Below are 12150 nucleotides of genomic sequence, written 5' to 3'. Positions count from 1 at the left end.
TACAACGTAACAACCTTTTATACATTAAAAAACAGAACTCAGCCTAGAAACTAAGGTGGGTAGTTATACTTGAGACAAACGTAAAGACAGTAACTGTAAACGTTGATAATTTAAGAATGCATTTGAAATTTCTCTAGAACAACCACTTACAGAAAAGAAATAAGGTATATAACTTCCAAACTAGAAGTAGGAAATAGAAGATGAAAAAATATTTCAAAACGAGGCAAGAAACATAGAAAAGGCTGGATGAATTGTCCAAAATAAGAGGTAGAATTTATAAATCTAAATTGCTAACCATAATAAATGTATATGGACTCATTTTTAAAGTCAGTGTGAGTTTTTTAAAGAAAAATCTAGCTCTATGCTGTTTACAACAAACACCCAAAATATATTAATATAGAAAAAGGTTCAGAAATAGAGTCACAGGGCTTCCCTGGTGGTGCAGTGGTTGAGAATCTGCCAACGCAGGGGACACGGGTTCAAGCCCTGGTCTGGGAAGATCCCACATGCCGCGGAGCAACTGGGCCCCGTGAGCCACAATTACTGAGCCTGCACGTCTGGAGCCTGTGCTCTGCAACAAGAGAGCCGCGATGGTGAGAGGCCCGCGTACCGCGATGAGGAGGGGCCCCCACTCGCCGCAACTGGAGAAAGCCCTCGCACAGAAACAAAGACCCAACACAGCCAAAAATAAATAAATACATAAAATTTAAAAAAAGAAAAAACCTGTAGGTTATAAAAAAAGAAAAAAGAAATAGAGTCACAGATATAAAAAACAAACTTGTGGTTACCAAGGGGGAAGGGAGGGGGTGGGATAAATTAGGACATTGGGACTGACATATACACACTACTATATATAAAACAGATAACTAATGAGAACCTGCTGTACAGCACAGGGAACTCTTTTCAATACTCTGTAATGAGCTATATGGGAAAAAAAAATCTAAAAAAGAGTGGATATATGTATAGGTATAACTGATTCACTTTGCTGTACACCTGAAACTAATACATTGTAAATCGACTATACTCCAGTAAAAATTTTTTAAAAACGTAAAAAAGAAAGGTTCAGAGCAAAATGAAGGGAAAAGTATAGTTGACAGACACTAATCAAAAGAAAGTGGGTTGCATCCATATAAAATCAAACTAACTTTAAAGCAAAAAGCATTAATAATCAAAAGTTTAATTCATGAGGAAGATTAAAAACTGCAAACTTATATGCCCCTAATAACAGAGCTTCAAACAGATAAAGTACATTTAACCCTTTGTGACTCACGGAGACTTACAAATGGGTCCATTATCATTACCTACATCACGGTGTTGGCAAACTTCTGTAAAGGGCCACAAATCATATTTTTTGGGCTCTTCAGGCTATAAATCTTTGCATGTGATTATGTTCCAATAAAACTTAATTAATAGACATTGAAATTTGAACTTCATATAATTATCACGTATAAATTTGAACTTCATATAATTATCATGTATTCTAAAATATTACTCTTAAGTTGCTCAATCACATAAAAATGTAAGACACTTTTTTTTTTTTTTGCTGTACGCGGGCCTCTCACTGTCGTGGCCCCTCCCGTTGTGGAGCACAGGCTCCAGACGTGCAGGCTCAGCAGCCATGACTCACGGGCCCAGTCGCTCCGCGGCATGTGGGATCTTCCCGGACCGGGGCACGAACCCGTGGTCCCCTGCATCGGCAGGCGGACTCTCAACCACTGCGCCACCAGGGAAGCCCAAGACACATTTTTACTTCAAAGATCTTGGAAAAACAGGCAGTGGTCCAGGTTTGGCAGCCCCAGTCTAGGCTGGCAGGCTGCCACTGGCTGACCCACTCACTCGGCAGTGACATTCCAGTCACGGATTGTAGGAGACCCTCCATGTGCATTTAAGGGAGCAGTGCCAACACACACAGACTAGTGCACTAAAGAAGGCTCTCGTTCCCGAGAGAGAAACAAAAATTCAGACCAAAAGGGGTTAGATTTGGAACTCTCAGGCCACAGAGAGATTTTAATATTCCCAGCTAGGAATCAATTATCCCGCTAACACAGCAACTTTGCTAAGGAGATGCACTGTTTATGTTCTATTACTCCCTTTTGTCCTCCGACATACACCTACAGAACTGCGCCACTCTGTTCGGTATTTTGTGGGTCTCCTTGTGCCTTACAAATTAAGCACAAGCCCCTTCTGTGACCGGGCGCTCTAACTTATCTGTGGTAGGTTCACAGCCATGTGACTTTGCAAAGATGCTGGACGCCTTGCTCCACTCGGGGAACATGGGATTAAAGGGCTCTGATGTGGCTGCAGTATAGCACTGCACCGCACTTTCCCTTGAAGGGAAATCCGACAGCTGGGAACTCTCATTCGTCAGTAAATGTTGACTGTGCCTGCGCTGGGATGAACCCAATGATACGAAGGTCTTGTACCAGGAATCTAATCAAAGAAACACACAAACCACTTACCTTGGGATTGAGGGTACTGCAATGCCCTGAACGATAAAGCATGAGGGAAACACAGACCCTGGCCCACCTACACGACAGCGACACAGGCCCATGGAGGCGGCCTGGCCACCTGTGCTCTTCCAGCAGCCACGGGGGACCAGGCCCACCCTGGGCTCTGCTCCAAGGGCCACAGCTCCTCTTCTGACCAAGGCTCCAAAGTCAACACTTCGACAAGGGCGGGGTCTGTAACCCGGTGGGACCCAGGCCAATCAAGGCCACAGCCATGCTGCCTTTGGCTCAAACAATCTTTTCGGTTCAGGTGCCAATGTTTTAGACCTGGGAATTCTGCATACAAATTCAGATTTCTGGCTTCTTTTAAAATAACCAAAGCCCTCAGCGCAAGAGAAAGCCCACTGCCAAATGGCAACAAGTGAGAGGAGCCCCCGGGACCAGCGTGAATGGGAGGTGTCGGGGGACGGGGCACGTGTCTGCCCAGGTGTCCACGGCCCCTCTGCACTGTGCTCCCAGCAGCACCTGTCTCTACTGTCCACTCTGAGTGACCATCCTGGATTAGGGGTTGATGGTGGACCAGGGCAATGGCCGGGGGTCACCTATGACCCTGAGCCAACCCTGCTGCAGCAGCTTAAACGGGAGACCTTGGTGTTTTGTCTTTTTCCACCAGGTGCAAACAAAGAAGGGAGTGGACCGGGAGGAAGGTGGGCTCTAAGTGTCTGAGCGAGCACGCAACGTACCTGGAGACCCGAAGTACCTGAGGGTCACCTCCTGCGTCTTTACCTCTCCGGCCACGTTTTTCGCCATGCACTGGTAGATACCCTGGTCTGTCTCCCGCGTGTTCTGGATCATCAGGGTCCCATCGTCCAACAGGTTCAAGCGGGAGTCCGTCTTCATGCTCAGCTCGTTACTGGAAAGACAGACCTGGCAGGCTCAGGCTCTGAAACAAGGAAACACCTGGTCCCCCGCGGGGGCTTCTGTCCTGGCGCGGGGACCCCAGCCTGGAGGCATGAAGCACCTGGAGATGCGGGGCCTTAACCCGCCTTCCTGGAAACTTTCCTTCCCAGCAGTCTGACTTACCGGCATTTCTGGGAAAAGTGTTTATGCACTGTGTTTATTTGCATCTGTAATTAACCCACATATTCACTTTTATCATTTACATGTTCAACCAACAAACGTTTCAAAGTGGTCCTCGTTCCAAAGGGAAAAAATGAACAGAGTGGAAAAAATTCACAGGAAAACTTTCCCTTCGTTTCTGGCAAATCCATTTGAGACAAAGGGGTAGAAACATTTAAGTTATTAAAAGCGGAAGATTACAAACGTCCCCAGAACAACACCGCCACTGTTCGAGGGATTTCCCAGGACCCCTCTCAGAATCCAGGTGCCCACAGGCTACAGACCCGGCCGCGGGAGGCGCTGTCCGGTGCCTCGCCCACCTCCCTCATGCTGTGCTCCACCTGCACCAACCGAGCCACCAAAACTGGCATCTCCGTCCTTCACGAGCACTTCCGGATGGAGGCAATAGACCTCTCAGGCCCTATAAGTGAGGCTCTTCCTGATGTGGCCCAGCTTTCTCCCACAGACACCGTGAGCCCCGGGGGAGGCTGGGCTGCTGCAGAGATGGGCCCCGGGGTGCAGCCATGCACCAGATGCAGGCCTGGGGCCTTGGGTCTCCCTCTGCTGTGACTGGCTCTGCCAGTATCAAAGTGTTGACTTACAAACGTGGGTGTGACCACTCACGAATGCAGGTGTGCTGGCCTTGAGCGAATCTGTGCTTCTCTGCCTTTTGAACGCACACTCCCCAAAGGAAGCTCTCCCGTGTTCGCTCCGGAATTTACCTCTTGCCACCCTCAGAGCTGTCCCAGATCCCAAGGCACTGGGGACAGGCCAGCATCTCACATTCCCCACACAGCTCTGGCCCCGAGTCCGGCGTCAGCTGTGCTAGGTCGACAACAAAGTCAGGCCTAGAACCACTCCACGCCTCCATGGCAGGTGCATCTCAGGTGACCCCCCAGGCTCGCTGCCCTGTTCTCCTGTGCAAACACCGCTGGACTCGAGAGCTGGTGTCGGGGGTCCATCTCCTCTCACCATCGCGACTAAACCCAGCCAGGGGCTCTACGGGCCACACTGAACCCACAGGAGGGCTCTGTTGGTGAGTGAGCGCGGGCCGGGGTGCTCGCGTTTACAGTAAGCATGGGGGCAACGACGACAACGTGGTCTCCCGCGGAGGTTTCCTTCCCAGGACTCGGTTCAAAGCGGATGCGTGCAGGTGCCGCCCTTCAACCCAGACGACCCTCGGGGGTCTGACCCTCGGGCCCCGCAGGGATATGACTACATCCCCCCCTCCCATACCCAGATGCCTGTGGACAGAAGGCGAGGCCGAGGCTTCCGGAGACAAATCAGATGCACAGGGGCGAAGTGCATGCGTTCACCTCACAGGGTCTCCCTGAAGATGTCACCCGCAGGGAGGACCCTCCCTCACTCCCCCGGGACGCAGGGACCTCAGCCCCGGTTCCGTCCCGTTCCTCTCCCCAAGCGGGGGTAACTGCCCCTTCCGTGATGACCGGCCTCGCTGACCCGGACCAAGCCCAGCAGAGGGTGACGCGGGCCGTGCGCCTCGCAGAGGCCGGGACGTGCCCGGCGGCGACTTCAAAGCAGGAAGGTTGCCCGGAAATCCCTCCCTCCTCCTTGCTCTCCTTCCAGGGAGGAGGAAGGGTCAGGGCGGGCGGATCGGCCGCGGCTCATGGGGCATCTGGATGGAACGGGACCCAGCGCCCCCGGCGGCCCGTCCGGAGCCACTTACTTGTTTCGGAGCCAGATGATCTCGGGCTTGGGGTTGCCCTCAGCCCTGCAGGTGAAGAAGACGGTGTTGCCCAGGGTGACGTCTGCGTCCTGCGGCTCCGACGTGATCCGCGGCCTTTCTGCACCAAAAAGGAAAGCAGGCCTTCCTGGTCTTAAACCATCACGTGACAAGAACACAGAGCAAATCCCTTCTGTTCGAGACAAAATCACTCCCACGAGAACGGCAGGGGGGCATCTCCACAGAGAAGACGGTGTTAGAGCCGAATTACACAGCATTGCCAGCATCTGAGGTCCACCCGCTGAGAACCCTGGCAACCGGTGGCGCTGAGCCTCTGACAGACAGAGCACCAGGTGACGACCTCAGTGGGCGCTCCCCCCGAGAGAGCCGGACACTCGTGAGTCAACAGTTTTAGGGAACGAAAGGACAGACAGCGGCACTTTTCGGCTGAAGCCGCCACGAAGGCAGAGGCTGTGCAGGTGCGGCCAGGGGCTCCCAACCGCAGGACCATCTATCTCAGTGTGGGGTTCCCACTGCAGTCCCCCGCGGCCACCCAGTCCCTGAGCACAGAGAGGCATCCCTCCTGCACTCCAGCTGCTGGGTGACTGTCCTCTCTGTGTCCTCACAGCAGGCTGGACTGGTCACCTACTAACCAGGAAACTGGGAGAGCTGACCCCTCTCAGCCCAGATGTATTCACTGATCTGCCACGTGCAAATGCGTGTGCTCCTGTGTGTGTACGTGCGTGCAGGTGTGCACAGTGCCTCCACGACACCTGGCATCTTAACCGGCCACAGAAGGCCGTCTGCGTGTCTGTTTACCGCACAGCGTCAACAGGAAACCCCTCGGGCTCACCGCCGTCCACGTGAACCCCCCGAGGCCGCGCTGCTCCCGTTTCCACTCCCAGGCGCCCTGCTCCCCACGCCAGTCTGGGCACTGCGGCTCCCTCTGCTGTAGCCGGAGGACCCCCAGCCCCACCGCTCATCCCTGGCGCCACACTCGCCCACTCGCCATCCTCTGACGTGCTGAGTTCGGGGACTTGGAGAAAGCTCTGCTTCTCCATTCTGTCTCCAGGAAGAGGCAATGGTGCTGAAGGAGCCGGAGGAACGACCACCCTCCTGAGCGCCCCCCAGGGACCCCGAGTGACCGGCAGCAACTGAGGACCTGCCAGGACACTAAGGGCAGAGGCATCGTCCCCAGGCATCCCGCGAGGCCCCGGGAGTTCAGAAAGTTCAAGGCACCACCGCCTCGGTCACCCCAGCCTGGTCCCTGTTGACAAGGTCGGAGCTGGGCTGGGGTGGGGTTGAGGGAGGAGGGTCCGCTCCTCCCCCGGAAGAGAGGCGGGCAGAACCCAGGCCGACGCAGGAGGGCAGCCCCAAGGTGGGCACAGGGAAGTGACCCCCGAGCGGGTCCAGAGGGCAGAGGTCAGAGGGAGCAACCTCCCCCCGTCCCCCCGTCCTTTGCCCAGGAAGCCGATCCTAAGGAGACAGTCTTGAGAGCGGGGTGCACACAGCACAGCACTGCTGCCCATCCTGAGGGACCCCTGCCAGCAGAGCAGCGCTTACAGAGACGAGGGCAGGACGCGCGGAGGCCACAGGGTGGCCCTGGGACTGAAGTCAGTCACCTGTGCACACTAGAGGCGAAGGAGCCTCTGACTGTACAGGGATGGCTCGTAAAGCGTCACCAACGGCGACGAGCGGAGTTACAGAACTGCGCGGGGTGGGGGGGGTGGTTACTGTGAAATGGAGTGACCTTCCAAGTAATTAATTTTGTTTTCAATATTTGAAAATAATAATGATGCTCTGGAGAACCTAATTTTGCCCCCCCCCCCCCCCCCCCCCGCAGAAGTGCTAAACAAGAGAAAAGCTGGAAAGCTGGATTCCTCGGGCAGTTATCAGGAAGATTTGTCCGGCGAGATGTTCTTTCGCTCCTTTTCACGTGTTTCTTCGTGAGGCACTGCGGACGCGCGAGCGGTGCACAGGTGCAACAAGCCAGACAAACGGCCTACGGCCACTCCGCGTGGCCACCACCCAGGTCCAGACCCAGGAGGCTGCCGGCTCCCAGCCTGCAGCCCTGCGCCGTCCCCCAGAAACCGCCCCCGCCCCCGCCCCCGCCCCCCAGCCCACCGTTGGGTCCTGCCGGCCAGGCAGCTGCAGCCTCTAAAGGCAGAGGCCTGGAAGGAGCAAGAGGTAGTGGTGCATTTCAGGTTCCTTTTTTTTTGGCAGGGAAACCTGAAAATTAAACCCAAGTTTATTACCAGATAGTTAGTTTCTTACAGGTACTACAGAGACGGGCTTTGTAAAGCAGGGTCCGGTCAGGCCCCACCCAGACTTGATCCGTGGGATCAGCCAGTGACAGCTGGAGACAGGGCTGCACACGCCATGCCCTCTGGACAGCGATGCGGGCTTGGGCCCCAGGACTCACTCACCACAGTCCAGCTCCTCCGGGGTGATGGCGGCCACCGACCGCCCCTGGATGCGCCTGGGATATTCACAGGTGGCCGCTGCCTGCGCATTCCCCGACCGGGCGTAGCTCTTCAGCAAGTCCGCCAGCCACAGGATCTCACAGTCGCAGTGAAGCGCATTGGAGTCCAGACGCCTACGAGAAGGAAGCCGCAGCCGGTGAGACGTGGGATGGGCAAGGGCTGACCCGGGCCAGGCAGACCCGAACTGGCCAGCAGTGATGGGGCCCGCAGACAACAGAATCTGACCCGGTCCTGCCCGACCAGGGGACCCAGCAGAGATCCACACTCGGCAGAAAGAAGAGCCCGAGAGCGGGGGAAACCCGAAAAACGCAAATAAAGGGCGGTGAAAGGAGCAACCAAATACTGTATATTTTAGGTTCAAGACCGAGGGACAGATACGTGCTGGACGAGTCCGGGAAGTTTCATGAAAAGCACAAGGCAGGAGCCTTCGTAAAATCAGTAATGCAGAAATCCCCACCACCCGGAACTATTCCCGAACTCTCACCACCACTGGCACCGCGTCATCATGTACTACCCCACTTAACCCTTAAATACGCCCTAAAGGACAGTCAGCCCGCAGGGCACAGATCTCAGCTGCTGAATTAAGTTCCGGGAGAAAGTGCCCCATGGGGCTGGACACATCCGTCCCAACAAGCGGAACAGGCAGGGTGTCATCTCCTCCCTCGGAAACGATGACCATTTATGCAGCAAAGCACGAGGTAAGGAGTGTAACGGGGGGACGTGAACCAAGAGCGAGGAGGTGGCAGCAGGGCTGGCCCCGTTCAGAGGGAGCTCCCCGGGATCAGAGCCGAGGGGCTGCCCTCGGGCGTCCACTGAGCTCACGCCTGTCGGCCAGAGCTCCCCAGGGAGGCGGGCCCGTGATGGCACACCTCCCACTTGCATTTCTCCAGGACGCTGGCTCGGAGGAGACAGCAGGCAGAACTGGCCCTCTGTCTGGACGGCCAGCTCTGATGAGCACATGCCGTGGAATCCATAGGGCTCAACGCAGACACGACAGAACCTCCCCCCCGCCCCCCGCCCCCACCGATTCCTCAGGTCAGCAGGCCGTGGGGGACCCAGAATCTTCCCGGCGCCCGCTGACCCCACAGCCCCTCTGAATAAACGGCAGGACCTCTGTGCTCAGGAGGGCCCCCCAGGGACAGTGGATGAGCAGGTGTGTGACCCCGGCCAGTGGCCCCTGGGCCGAGCGGCCAGAGCAGGAGGTCCCCGACTGCATGCTCCCCTCTGCCATCTGGCGGGGAGGGGGAGGTTCACGGGGGCAGAGAAACCTAGGGTTTCTCAGAGGGCAGTGCTAGACCATCAAAAGGCCAAAGAGGAGGCAGAGACGGAGAAGAACCTTTCCAGCCTTCTGTAGACTCAGGTAACCCCCACGTGCCCTGAGCTCGTCTTGGCAACTCCTGGCAATTTCTTTCCTACCCTCTTATCTGCCAAGCGGGCAGTGTTTCTCTCATCTGCCACCCTAGAACGCAGTTTTTAGTTTGGCTGGGGATTTCTTTATCCTATAAAGAAAAAAACCGTAAATAGTGAGGAAACTCTGTGTCTTACTTAACTCAAGAGAGAAACAAAGGCCACTCTGGGCCCAGGCCTGGTAATTTGACTTTTCTATCTCTTTCTTAAGTCCAGTTCATTGTACACTCTCAGTAATACCTAACTGAAAAACAATGGCCTTCAAGACCTCGGAGAAAAACACACAGAAGATGTCAGATAGCTTTCTCCATCAGCTATTATAAGAAATTAGTCAGTGTAAAGATAAATTACTTTTAGAGACCTAAGAATGGACAGAATTCAGTTACGTGCATGCCTAAATAAAAGAAATGCAGCACAGTTGGGATTAATTCTAGGCCAATTTTATTTCCACCAGTACAATATGTAACATGGAATTAAAGATTAATTTGAGGAATTTAAAATTGATTTTTAAAAACGTCTTCCTGTTACCACATTCCTCCAAGCCAGCTAGGTCTTGGTTCTGCGTTCTGATGGCTTAATCCACCCTCCCTTCCTAATTCATATCCAGACTGTGATGAACTCTTCTTTGAAAGACCCAGTAAAAGGGGTCGGGTGAATGCATATGACATGGAGAAATTATTAGTCTTTGCTGAAAAGACAGCATAAAGGGTTATTATACTTACAATCTTTTCATAGATTCCAAGTGATTAAATGTTCCCGGAACCAAATGTGTAATTCGGTTGTTATGTAAAAACCTGTTGAAAGAGGTGATAAACCACAGCAATGCTTTAAAATACTTTCCTAGACATGTAGAAAAGTGTACAAGCAGTTAAATAAATCAGCTTTCAAAGAACATCCCAGTGACTGCCTTTGTTTCATATACATGAATTTGAGAACAATGTTATTTAGTACAGAAAATAACTACATTGTTTTCTATTTTATCACTATTCCCACTTCTGAACTGTTAGAGGAGAGCACAGATTTCCTACTGAGACGTTTCCCGGTTGTTTGCACAGACATAGATGTTCTTTCTGTTACAGGAAATGGACAGAGCCACGGGCTCCAGGACCCGCAGGTAAAGAGGGGCAATCCACACTACTTACAGCCTCTCCAGCTTCGGCAAATGCTGGAACGACTCTGGGTCCAAAGTTTCTATCTGATTAAAGTGCAGATATCTAGAGAAGTTTTTTAAAATGGGAAAAAGAAACAAATTTTAAACAATTTTATACTTTTTATAGATCTATAGGGTTTTGCTGAAAACATCTGTTCTCTAAGTCATTTCAAATACACACGTCAATAGATAACTCTCTAGATCTCCTACATTGTATGGAAAACAAACGCAGTCATCAAATAGGAAGATTAAAGACAACGGAAAACTGGGTGCAGACTTTAAATGATTGACTGGACAATACGACTAAGAGTCAAGCACACCGACAGGGCTTCCTCCCCACCCAGCGGGGAAAGCCAGGGACACTCAGCTCTCCAAATACATGGACCTTTCTAGAAAAAAATCAACAAGATCTTCATTACACCACACACGCAGGTACGTGAATGCCTTCGTTCCAATCTTTTAATTTACAAACGGATTTAGGAGACTTACACTTCAAGGTGACATTGGGTATATTGTTTTTCAGCTACAGAAACAGCAACTACAGAAATAACAGAAGAAACCTGGCCCTGAGTTAAGCGAAATAACGTATTTCCTCAAATGTCCTTTAATTACATCGACCATCCAGAGCTTATACTTCCGTTTCTTTCCGCTTATACTTCTTTCTTGCCATAAGTTACACATTTTTTCGTAAAACTAATTTCTTCTCATTGTCTTGCATACCGCCTTTCTCACTTTGAAAATTGGTGGGCTTTTGCCTTAGAAATACACGGAAGCCCCCTCTAATCGGTGCTCGTGCAGGAGCCCCTCCTGTCACACAGGGACCTGGCCCGACACGCCAGGCTGCGTCTTCACGAGACGCTGGGACCAGCAGGGTCACAGCACAAACCCACGCAAAGGAGAGCTCTCTCCACACTCCCTCCACCAGGTACAGCCTTTCACTGACTTTCTGAAATGACGGAATCTCAGGGTCCCTCGCCCTGTCCTGTCGGTGTCCGGCCTGCCCTGGGCCAGCTCGCCGGGAGAACCACCGTGGTGACCACGCAGCCTCAGAGCTGCCCACCCTCCTCCGCGGGCAGGCAGCCTGGTGGGGGCTGGGTCTGTGCCCACCGCCCTCCCTGAGAGAGTGGGGGCCTGAGGGCAGGATGGCGGGGGCAGGAAACGCCCCGTCCTGACTATGCAGGACGTGCACTTCCAGTGGCCACCGTGGAGCAGCCTGGGGCCGCGCCATCAAGCACAGACACGGGGAGCAGACGCGCTCAGCCGCGCTGCTCCAGAGACCGCGGGCCGGCCGGCCGGGTCCGGGGCGAAGCCAAGGGAGGGAGAGAAGGGAAGGCACGCCGGTCCCAACCTGACGCTGCTTAAAAATCCACGTGCCGACAGCCAGGGGGAGGCTGACCGGATGCGGGTGCTGCCTTGAGGGGCTCAGGGTTCAGAGGCTCCCTGGGCTGTGGCCACCTCTACCGATGGTGGAGGAAAACGGGCCGAAGGCAGGAAGGGAGCCCCCAGCGCCGTCCACGGTCCCCGCCCCTGCCCGCGGCCAGCCTCTCAGGGAGCCCAGGTGAGCCTGCTGGATGGGGCAGGTCTAACGCGCGGCCTAAGGAGCCTGTCAGCGCCTCCGGGTTAGAGACCAGAGCTAAGGACACACTTTGGGCAGCCAGCCGGCCCAAGGCTGCAGCCCGTCACCAAGTGCCCTGCTCTGCATCTGGGCCTGTTCCAGGAGTCTTCCCCCAGCCCTGGGGCAGGGGGTGTCCACGCACGGCCGGTTGCTGAGGCTCTGTCCCAATCGATTTCTCTCAAATAAACTCTAAACATTTGTATAAGCCTCCGCTTATCTTTGAAGGCCTGCGAGAGCCGACATGC

General features: G+C 53.7%; 1 protein-coding gene across 1 annotated transcript in view; it reads right to left on the bottom strand.

The window, feature by feature from the left end:
- Positions 1 to 12150, bottom strand: part of PXDN (peroxidasin) — a 63498-nt gene that overhangs the window by 21498 nt on the left and 29850 nt on the right. Inside the window, exons 5-9 of the mRNA XM_065891098.1 lie at positions 10283 to 10354; positions 9863 to 9934; positions 7677 to 7846; positions 5254 to 5371; positions 3191 to 3360 (exon numbers count right to left, since the gene is read on the bottom strand). Coding sequence (XP_065747170.1) covers positions 3191 to 3360; positions 5254 to 5371; positions 7677 to 7846; positions 9863 to 9934; positions 10283 to 10354 — 602 coding nt within the window. The remainder of the gene's footprint in view (positions 1 to 3190; positions 3361 to 5253; positions 5372 to 7676; positions 7847 to 9862; positions 9935 to 10282; positions 10355 to 12150) is intronic.

Source organism: Phocoena phocoena, chromosome 14 (genome assembly GCF_963924675.1).
Source record: "Phocoena phocoena chromosome 14, mPhoPho1.1, whole genome shotgun sequence".
NCBI lineage: Eukaryota > Metazoa > Chordata > Mammalia > Artiodactyla > Phocoenidae > Phocoena > Phocoena phocoena.
Note: the sequence above shows the minus strand (reverse complement) of the source record. Positions and strands in the feature narration are given on the sequence as shown.